Source organism: Eutrigla gurnardus (genome assembly GCF_963514095.1).
Source record: "Eutrigla gurnardus genome assembly, chromosome: 12".
Taxonomy (NCBI): Eukaryota; Metazoa; Chordata; class Actinopteri; order Perciformes; family Triglidae; genus Eutrigla; species Eutrigla gurnardus.
Window position 1 is genome coordinate 11,939,443 of NC_139926.1, and position 11,102 is coordinate 11,950,544.

Below are 11,102 nucleotides of genomic sequence, written 5' to 3' on the forward strand. Positions count from 1 at the left end.
CAGACCTCCCTCCCATGGCTACAGTATATGCTGCCACCTTTTGGATATAGCAGATAACGCAGTGTTAGATTCTGCCAAATTCAGCAAATTTGATAGAGAAAAACTGACTGAGCAGCTCCAGTTGTGAGCATATATACTTAATGTGAGACATGGTGAGCAAGAAACAACCCAATATCACAGAAAAACACACAGTTTGTCATCATGCATTATAAATTATTTTATAGTGAGATAAAGACATGAAATGGACTGTCTCAATTAACTCATCCTTTGTTGAATAAAACGTTGTTTTTCTTGCATGTCTCTCCACACATACAAAGAACCACAGATGTTTTGATAGAGTTTTGCTGATGTGAACTGTGGCCCCCATTTACTTCAATTCATCATGACTTTTCTGGGGTTTTTTTTGGTTCTTTGTTCACCGTGGAGGAATGCATGTGGTGTCATACCTACAATACCAAATAGAAAAAAAACAACCAAAAGAGCACAAAAAAATTAATGTTGTGTAACAGTGTAACGGAAATGCTAGAAGAGTTTAAATCTTACTTCAAAAAGAAAATCAATTTAAAACTATATGTTCTACAGCATTATGAGTTTAATTATCTAAATAACCAATACACAGTGGAATAAAAATACATTCAATCATCAGGAGATATATTTATATATGTATTTTAAACATATTTCTTTACCCCTCTCCCAGCCTTTATGTCTTCTTTTTTTTCTGTCATCCTACTTTCTTGGGATATTTGACTTTGGCCAGTCTGACAAAGTCCTCAGCACTGTCCAGTGACACCAGGCGGTCCTGAGAGGAAAAGATGGAGGCAGATGAGGAGCGTGATAGGAATGAATCAGGTGAGATTGGAGCTTTGACAGATGCCGATGGATGGAGAGAGATATAACAACAGAAGACAGGGAAGGTAAAGAGGAGGACAGGGAGGGTGTGTGTGTGTGTGTGTGTGTGTGTGTGTGTGTGTGTGTGCGTGTGTGTGTGTGTGTGTGCGTGTGTGTGTGTGTGTGTGTGTGTGTGTGTGTGTGTGCGTGTGTGTGTGCGTACCATAACACAGAGGTATCTGTTCTGGTGTTGAGTTTCTGGAGGAAACAGAGAGGTGTGGTCCAGCAGCTGTTTCAACAGTTCAGTTGCTTTCTTAAGATGCTCCTGATCTCGACTGAACTGGCTCCGTCTGTTCTCACACAGCAAGGCATCCACCTCGCACTGATAACCTTCAGAGAGATGAAGGGCAGATCACGTACCCACAACAAAGCATGGCAGATAAGAGTCGACTGTAGCAGATATTATCCGAACAGAACAACGTCGGAGTCTGACCTAGCTGCAGCAGGATTTTCTTCCATCGAGATCTGACTTCTCGTCTGGCGTAGCGTAAAGAGCATATGTCATAATTCAGCTTCTCCCATTCCTATAAGCGAACACAAAATATAAATATTGAAATTGTTTAATTCAATGACATTTCTATGATATCAGTGAACATCCCTGAGGACATTTTTAACAATATAATCACCTAATTAATGTTCTACTGCGTAAGATTTGAGATACGTTGCTTCTAGCAGCCTCTTTGGCGGTAGATGTAACTGCAGGAGAGTCTCTGGGACCTCATCTCCCAGAATTCCTTTGGAAACCGAACAGTGTCGTCTGTATGACGTCAGTTCATGTCAAGGCTTCGCCAATTGTGATCCTCGTTTTCCCTCGTTGGCAGTCACACTTTAGACTAGAGGGAGCCTGACTCCGTGAGTAGCTCCACCGGGGCAGACCAACCGCTGCTGACTGACGTAAAAATAATAATAATAATAATAATAATAATAATAATAATAATAATAATAATAATAATAATAATAATAATAGAGCGCCACCATTGAATTTTGTGCGGGAATGTCACCACAGACATGGAGATCCTATTTCTGGCAGAGCAGCAAGTACAAGCACTTTCATTAGTGGGTCATATCATGATTGTTTTAACTCACTCTTTGATCGATAGTAACTCAAAAGACAATTAAATAGATGAAAATGTTATCGAGTACAACTTTAAGAAATTCTTCTGGATGACAGAAAACTTTGAATCAATCGCCTGAAGCGATAACGATGGCCCGGCTTTTGAAATGATAAACTACGGCATTGGACGAATTATGAATCCAAGCCTGGGTGGGAAAAGATTGAGACGATTCTTCCAGCGCCATCTGGTATAATGGATGTGTTATCACATAACAAAAACACAGTAAAACAGGCAGAAGAATAGAAACCTTATTGTACAACACCCTCACTGGGCATGGGGGCTCACATATCTCTGAACACAAACAAAGCTCCTCTACTTGGAACAACCCTCTCATCTGTCTTTTTGTGGAAAACATCGCTAACTAATAATTCATTTAGATCATTTGAAGTCCTCCAAGAATTATTTAATTGAACCGAGAAGGGGAATTTGTGGAGATGTTTACAGCTGAGGAGCAGGTCTGTTTTCGGACTGAGAGAAGGAAGAGAATGGGATTCAAGAGTTTCTATGATTCTCATACCTCACATTCTACCTAAATATATCTATAGAACATATAACATTAAATATACCAAAAAGAATATGTGAAGGCTTGAGAATGATGTGGAAAACGCAGCTTGGCAATGAGATTAGAAAAGATGTATGACAGGAGATAATATCAAAGGTAGTCCGGCCAACAAGGGATGCAAGTTTGTCCACTAAATTGCAGGATATTACTCTACACCCCTGAAACTGTTTTAAATGGGCTTAATGCGGGGTAGTAAATGCTGGTATGCAACAAAGGCATGCATCTCCATGCTCTCGGATAGAAGGATTGCTCAGACAGCATTTACCAGAATCCCTACAAATATGTCTACTAGGGGGAAAAGCACTTATTCCACCGGGCCTCACCAAAGCAGGGATCAGGCTGACACTCACAGGCTTTTATCATGGCAGCAAGGCTTATTCTGGGAAATTGGAAGAGCCCACACATGCCGGAGCTCACAAAGTGGCTCAAACTCATGACGGCGACGGCTGCCTTTGAAAATATGATTGGCAGGGTAGAACATATTCCAAGCAAAACTGGGCAGACAATCAGACTCTTCTGCATGATATTCTAGTCAAACTCTTTGAGGAGGTGGGGAGTACTAGTGGATAGGACTTGCCTGTATCTGTATGCATATGTATAAGTGTATGTATTTAGGTATTACTCTGAGGGAGAATGAATCAGGTGCCAGGAGTAGGGTGGGTCCATAAAGCTGCATTTTCCTTCTTTCTTTCTTCTTAATTGAATTTAAATGTATTTATTTCCTTATCGCCTATCGTCTAATCCTGTTTTTGGATTTACTGTATATATAATGTGAATGTTGAAATCCAAATTTGAATCACAAAATGAATGAATAATATAAAATAGGTGTAAGTAATGACTTTTAATCACCGTTTGGTTGGAAGCATTACCGCTTTAGGTCTAATCATGAGCGAAAACAGCTCCTTATGTATGACTTTTTAATGGAAATAATAGATTCAAAAATATCTGCCTTTCTCACAGCAGGGAAATCATAGGAGTAAATAATAATAAAATGCTGTTTGTAGGTCAACCCTGGACGTCGGCGTCACACTGGTTCCCTCGACAAAGAGCCATTGGGATTTCCTCCACTGTATTGTGGAGTTTTACTCGGGGTAAGTAGTGTGATGTAGTTTTGTTCAGCAAGATAATCTTCACAAATGACCACAACATTTTTGAAGAGTAAAAGTAGTTGGTAGAAGCTAAACAAACTGCAGCACGGTCGCATGAGAGCGAGTAGACACAATGCTGCTGTAAAAGCGGACTAGTCGGCTTGATGGTGTCTCATTTAGCCATTTAAGCATTTTTTTAAATACACGTTAAAGTTTCAAAATTCACAATAGGGGTATGTTTAATGTAACAGACCCATTTTGAGTTTATTAGGCCCAATTAAAAACGCACGACACGACTGGGATGGTTCAGTGGCTATTCCCTTTGAATGGGCAGCCAGGCTGTTGGCCTACATCTCCATTAAGGAGCTGGTTTATCAACACAATGTGCCCACTGTGTGCTGCAGTCTGTTACTCTCAACACCAAGACTGTCACATGGTCACCAAACTCAAACTCTCTGCTCAGAGGTTGCAGCCAATCACTGATATCCTGACATTTGGAGTGATGGTCCTAATGTGTTCCTTCTGCAGAGATATGGAGGTACTTTAAGTACTGCAGGGATCCTTCAGAGATACCATTATCCAGCCTGCACACACACACACACACACACACACACACACACACACACACACACACACACACACACAAGCTAAAATCCAAAATAACTTCATAGAAAGTCGTAAGTGAGAGACACACACACAAACATACAAAGATAGTAACTGGATGTCTAACCAATTCTAAGCCCCTAATAAACAACAAACAGTAAGTGACTGTGAGAGTATCAGGTCAACACTGATTGAGTAAGTTGATAAAGTATTTTCTGTCTACTCTTTGTAGTGAGTGTGTGTGTGTGTGTGTGTGTGTGTGTGTGTGTGTGTGTGTGTGTGTGTGTGTGTGTGTGTGTGTGTGTGTGTGTGTGTGTGTGTGTGTGTGTGTGTGTGTTTCTATGAAGTTATTTTGGATTCTAGCTCATGCACTGAACATAATTAATTACTGTTCATTTACTTAAAGTGAGTCAAAGGCTTCTTTCAGAGCTACCTGTTTGTGCTCTTTCCTGTTATTGACTAATTAGATCAGAGAGCTGCAGCGGAGCAGATAAGGGAACGCACAGACTTAATTACAGTAATACCTCCTGGTACTCCTGGAACTAGATTTGCAGAATTTCTAAAAGCCTTCGGGAAAAATAAGGAAATGAGTAGTTGAATCGCAGTTGAGGAAACACAACACTCTTTTGTTAAGGATCACAGCTATTAACAGACAATGTAGACAATAATTCACAGATGAATTTCCATAAATTTGTTGACATGACACGTTGTCAACATCTTATTGGCCCAAATTACACACAATCAAACTATTATTAAAAAAAGTATCTTTAAAGTGTAAAAAAAGTGACTTTTTTTCATTTTCAGGATATCCTAATTATGTATTATGTGAAACATTGATGTACATTTATGGTTGCGTACAGTATGTGTACAGATGTGTCTCAGACAGATGAATGAGATATACACGGTGGAAGGTGAACGCAGTGTTTGCATTGTCATAGCTTTATCTTAATCACAATTTTATTTCAGAATTTACAATCAACGCCACTCTCAGCATCATTTAGCATCCAAACATGTGGCGAATCTAAATAAGGAAATAATGCTAGCAAATCCTTCTACTGCTTGGATTTAATTCTGCGCCCTAGCAGAATTTTTATTTCCACAGTTTTGTCACTGTTAAACAAATCCATGTTTGTTATTTTTATTGTATAGAGAGGAAGGATATGAATAGATATGCTGCTGCTTTTGTCTCTGTGTCTGTGTGTTTATTTCCCTCTCACATTCTCTCTGTGTCTCTCACCTCTGTCGCCTTGTCAGCCTGGTCTCTCATGGTGATGAATGCCTGTAACTGTCTGTCCGATCCTCTGCTGATGGAGGAGTCACAGGGTCTGTCCGTGTTGGCCCACAGATCCGCGCTGTGCTTCCTCGAAGGTCGTGGCCCAAAAAGGCTCTCCTCTTCTGGGTCACTGTCGCTGGACTCACTGGGTGACACTGGCTGTCTGGAAGCTGACTTGGCGCGCATACTGGCAAGAAGGAAACAGGATATTATCAGTTTAAAAACTCACTAAATTGAATTTGGTTCATTGAAATAAATGTAAAAATAAAATTAGAGGCAGAGCTTTTAGGGTTTCATCGTGTCTGTCAGGTGTTTATCTCACCGCATAATAGCATTCTTCTCTTCCCTGTTGTGTTTCAGATAGTACTGACAGCAGCAGATGGTGAACCTGGCACCCATTGGAAAAAATCCCAAAACAATCACACCTTGACGGGTTTCTTTACAAAATCCAAATGTTTCCGACGTGAAATATCCAGACTTGAAGACTAAAAGTCCTGGAAATATCTTAACTTGTGCCTGTCCCCCTTTCCCTGAGCCTAGCCTGGCCTGAATGAGAGTCGTCTGTCAATTACATTATCCACGTGAGTCCAAACAGGGGAAACAAAAAACACACACACACACACACATACAGGACAGCTCAGGGATGAATGGCACATTTATTCAGTAACTCCTGATGGTGCAGAATGCAACATGTGAGCCATAGCTTTCTAGCTCTATCGCTGCGAAACACAGGCTCACTGCAAAGCCTGTAGTTCAGATCTGGAGTTGTAAACGCATGGGCCATCTGCTCTGTACCTCGTCATGTTAAATGTGTCCACAGAAGCATAATGTGGTGTTAGTGTTGGATAAGATAACAACACAGAGAGCAGTAGGTCTACTATGGTGATATCAGCAGTTATATAACTTTAACGAAACTTCATAAATGTTAATACATAACTGATTTATAATTCTCTCTTGCATGATCCCTCATAGCTGACATACCTCTGTGTCAGCCTGGAAAAGAAATGGAAATGTTTTTGTCAACGTGATGGCTGAAATCAAAGGTCACCTCTCTGCTGCTGGAGGTGACCGACAGCAGTGTAAGTTGGTGCTGCAGGAGCAGAGACAACAGGTGAAGGTGACGTTGAGTTGGGGACCGAGCAAATGGAGAAACAGACACCAACGTTTTGGTTCCCCGGTTTGTTCCTGCTGATTTCATGCAGCGTTTTAGGGACATCTGACAGGTGAGTGGTGGTGTTTGTTTGGTCGTGATGTTTGTGAATCGCATACATTCAGACCTTTATGAAATCAACTTCTCTTGCAAATGATTCCTTTCTGAACTGTTTTCTTTATTTAATACAATGTAAACAACCAAGACAGGGAATAAAGTGAATATGAAAATCAATACAAACAGCAAAGGTGGTGACGAAGTTTCAAACGATCATACACAAAACGGTAAATGATAAGGATAATACTATACACTATAAGGAAAAATAAAAGAGAAAAAATATATTCTGCAGTCACTGTATGTATTAATAGCTTCATAGCTGACTTGGTCCTTTTCATGCCCTTATGTGTAACTCAAGCTACTTACTTCCATCTCCTTTTTTTTAACAATGTATTCATAATCCTGTTTTTTAAATTCCCAGTTTAGTGGAGGGTTTGGAATCCACACGGATGTATGACTACACCAAATATCACCCCATGGATCAGGTGAGATAACCACACAGGATATTTGATTCTAAATAAATCCGCCTGTTTTTTGTATCACGTTTTAGTTTCTTACCTTTTGATTTTCACTTTATTCTTTATAGATTACAGATGGGCCAAAGAAAACTATACATACCATTTTCAGACTGAATTATAACAATGATTAAATTGCAATACAGATATACCGGTGGATGGAGGACGTGGAGCGAGGGAACCCAGAGCTGATCTCCTCCGCCGTCTACGGACGCACGTTTGAAGGAAGAAATATCACACTGCTCAAGGTATTCAACAGTCACTCCAACAAGCAGCAGTGGACACATGGACAAATTAGTGCACTCGGCTCCCTCTAGTGTTAGTTTTCAACGTTTTGGGATGGCTAGCTATGCTCTGACATGTATATTATCCTTTCAAAATAAACTTCCGTTTTCACAGGATGTTAAGTTTAGGCACAAAACCAGAGAATGGTCATTCTTACCACAGTTTGACAAGCGTTTTGGAGAACTACGGTGGCCTTCAGGTACCATAACGATGCAAAAAGGCTGGTCTGTCCATTCTGGGCTACTGTAGAAACATGGTGGCGCAAGACTGTGGACTACGCTTCCAAGCTAACTAAAGCTAGCTAAAAGCTAGCTAATACACACTTTGTTTCGGGTGATTATACACTAATGAAACTATAGCAATGAATATGACATCCCATCCATCTGCTAATAGATATCTCACAATGCTACACACTTGTGGTATAAATCAAAATGGGTCATGTTGTGTGTCTCCAGTTGGGACTACAAAACCCAGAAGGCAGAGAGAAGAAGATTATATGGGTGGACTGTGGTATCCATGCTCGGGAGTGGATCGCTCCCGCCTTCTGCCAGTGGTTTGTCAAAGAGGTTCGTACACTGAGCCATAATTTAATGATTTATTCCCCCCGGCAAGATAAACATTGACATGTGCTTGTTTAGATAGTGCACTCGTATAAAAGCGATAAGAAACTGGAGCATATGCTGCAGAACCTTGACGTCTATGTTACTCCCGTGATCAATGTGGATGGATACATGTTCAGCTGGGCCAATGACAGCGTGAGTGCTCCTCAGGTTTTCATCATAATCACATTTCACTCCGGTTGTTTCGCTTATAGAGTATGCTGTAACTCACATTACACTCTCTGGCCTATCTGTGTCGACATGTTGTTTCCCGTGTAGACCCGTATGTGGAGAAAGTCTCGTTCAACCCCTCCTCCAGGCAGCAGCTGTTATGGCGTCGACCTCAACAGAAATTTTAATGCCAACTGGGGAAGTACGTTGCATGCTTTCGGGGAATCACAGCATGACCAATAAGCCTTAATTTGCTTCAATCTAATCGGTACTCAAAGCTCTGTTTGTAGGATTCAAACATTTCTGACTTGCACCACTTCAATAAAACGAGTCATGAACGCAAACAGACAGAATGTTCCGGAAAAATCACCTTAACAGTTGCAGAAATGTTAGTGTAGCCCAAATAGCCCTTGCAGCAGGATATGTCCTAATTCCAGGGGCTGTATTTTGTCTTGTCAGGCTGCTGTTTTCAAAAACATGTCAACCAGTGAACATTCCCAAATCAAGTCAATTACTGCTGACATCACATCTACACTTTTCTGTGGCAGAGTACAGCTAAATATTATAGTACGACACAGCTCAAGCCCTCTGACACCTAAGTGTTGGTTTTCACGAGTCGTTCTCTATTAATTCACATTTTATTACTATTTTTGACATAAGAAAACATTTTTTTAAACATAAACCTGACATGGCCTAATGAAAGCAGCCTTATATAATCACAGGTTTTGTGTCAGTGTACTCAGTGTTGTTTCTCTCCTCAGCGGTTGGTGTGTCATTTGACAGTTGTAAAAACATCTACTGTGGGAAATCAGCAGGGTCCGAACCAGAGGCCAAAGCTGTGATGGACTTTGTTGGTAACTACCAATCTACCATTAACAGATAATATTGTATTAGTAGTGGTAAAGTATCATACAGGTATGTTTATTCACATGAATGTATCCTTTTATTTCATTTATTTTGTATACATATATACAGGATATTAATCCTAATGTTTGTGTCCAGGTATGATGGCTAACCAGACTCTGTGTTTCCTCACCATCCACTCTTCTGGGCAACTTATACTCCTGCCATATGGCCACCCTGAGATCTCTGCACCCAACTACGATGAACTGGCAAGTCTGTTTGTGTGTGTGTGCGTCTGTGTGTGTGTGTGTGTGTGTGTGTGTGTGTGTGTGTGTGTGTATTACCACTTTTTAACTGACCATAACCTGGCAGCATTGTCTTTGATAGATGTTTTTGTGAACTGTGCAGGTCTCAGTGGGCGAGGCAGCGGCGGCAGAGATGAAGAAGCTACATGGAATGGGCTACACTGTAGGAACATCTCCACAAATCCTCTGTAAGACGCATACGTGCAAACTGAGCCGACTTGCTGTTGATAAGACCTTTTCTGATCGCAGTGATGCTCTTAAGTACAAAGTGAAGCAAATTAGGCTAGAGGTTGGAATTTGCATCGCCTTTTGGTGTCGGTGTGAATGAACGAGATCCTCTTTGACCTTCAGATCCAAACTCAGGCTCAAGCCGCGACTGGGCTCGTCTCATTGGCATCCCGTTCTCTTTCACCTTTGAGCTGAGAGACACCGGTGAGCTGGACTTCAGTAATGCACGCTCCACACCAGCCAGACATAATGCTCTGGCTTTTACTGTGCTAATATTTTGGTTTATGTCGACCCTTCAGGTGAGTTCGGCCACTTGCTTCCAGAGGAGCAGATCCAGCCAGCCTGTGAGGAGGCCTACGCAGGAGCTCTCTCCGTCATCGGATATGTTCACGACAAGGCCTTCAACGGCGGGACCCTCCCCAACGCTGCTGTCTCCGGGGTCGCTATGATGATTTTGAGCACTGTCATGGCTGTGTTTCTCACCACAGGGGTCTTGGTGTAAGCCAGTGACGAGATCAATCACACAAGGCTGTAGAGGAGGATACACTGACAGGTCTGTCTATAATAGGCCTATAGTCTGAGTGAGGGTTTTACCCAAATGTATGCTTATTCATTAATGACATATAAAGCTAATATCCTTAAAGGCTGAGGTACTCCACATATAGTACAGGGGATAGAATAGAAAACAAAATCTTATTTTCAATGACATGATGGTGTTGTTGTTCTTGTTTTTCACAACAGGGGGCAGTGTCGCCCCATTTTTATACAGCGCATTCTTTCTCATATTTACAAGTCCAGACATATTTTACAATTTATCCAGCATTCTCTTCAGTTGCCACACAGGTGATGAAGACAGAAAACACACATTTTCTTTGACTCCCTTTTTGCACCGCTCCTGTTCAGTAACAGGTCCAAAGTAAAACTACTGCTTCTATTTAATTACTTCATTCATGCCTTTATAACCAACATGATCAAATCAGACATGATATTTCTGTTTGTTAACACATCGATTACATATCATATGACTCAATGGCACCTTAATCACGGTGTACAGTATTGGATACTGGATATGGATAATCACTTGGAGATGCTTTGAGGTCTGTTTCTTCCCATCAAAATAAAATTTTGAACATTAAAGAAATCACCATCAGTGTTTAATGCAGTTATGAACTAAGACAAATAAGAGTATAGCAAGGATCAATCATCCTTTCGGGTGGAATTAGAAGGTAAAACGTGTAACATTTTCCTTCCATTCATATCTAATGAGGATTTTTTTAATTTATTATTTATTTTTTAGCGTCCTCTAGTGTTGGGAGGAAGAACCTTCACCGCAGAGCCAGTGGTAATAAACCACAGCTCAGACAGTCGATGTCATTCATCTCATTGTTACCTGGAGCCGGAGCGTCTTTGATTTTTTGTT

The 11,102-nt window shown here is 40.9% G+C and overlaps 2 protein-coding genes across 2 annotated transcripts; one reads left to right on the forward strand and one right to left on the reverse strand.

Moving 5' to 3' along the window:
* Nucleotides 1–721: 721 nt before the first annotated feature.
* On the reverse strand, nucleotides 722–6,071 carry LOC311022076 (melanoregulin; the record flags this gene model as incomplete). Its single annotated transcript, XM_084023100.1, has 5 exons — nucleotides 5,852–6,071; nucleotides 5,494–5,716; nucleotides 1,322–1,412; nucleotides 1,052–1,218; nucleotides 722–799 (listed from the first exon to the last, which is right to left on the reverse strand). Exons 1-5 carry the CDS (start codon nucleotides 5,926–5,928, stop codon nucleotides 722–724), a joined length of 636 nt encoding a protein of 211 aa, XP_083879226.1. The 5' UTR covers nucleotides 5,929–6,071.
* A 588-nt stretch (nucleotides 6,072–6,659) lies between these two features.
* LOC311022075 (carboxypeptidase O-like) lies at nucleotides 6,660–10,522 on the forward strand. The gene is made up of 11 exons (XM_084023099.1): nucleotides 6,660–6,752; nucleotides 7,158–7,221; nucleotides 7,398–7,499; nucleotides 7,992–8,102; nucleotides 8,175–8,291; nucleotides 8,415–8,508; nucleotides 9,068–9,160; nucleotides 9,309–9,418; nucleotides 9,558–9,642; nucleotides 9,806–9,886; nucleotides 9,982–10,522. The coding sequence occupies exons 1-11, from the start codon at nucleotides 6,673–6,675 to the stop codon at nucleotides 10,182–10,184; spliced, it is 1,140 nt and encodes a 379-aa protein (XP_083879225.1). The 5' UTR covers nucleotides 6,660–6,672; the 3' UTR covers nucleotides 10,185–10,522.
* The last annotated feature ends 580 nt before the right edge of the window (nucleotides 10,523–11,102 follow it).

Excerpts from the sequence above, each read along its gene's own strand:
- LOC311022075 (XM_084023099.1), top strand. The coding sequence starts at position 6,673 with ATGGAGAAACAGACACCAACGTTTTGGTTCCCCGGTTTGTTCCTGCTG. Across the intron at positions 6,753-7,157 it reads GTTTTAGGGACATCTGACAG|TTTAGTGGAGGGTTTGGAAT; the intron begins GTGAGTGGTGGT and ends TTAAATTCCCAG. Across the intron at positions 7,222-7,397 it reads AATATCACCCCATGGATCAG|ATATACCGGTGGATGGAGGA; the intron begins GTGAGATAACCA and ends ATTGCAATACAG.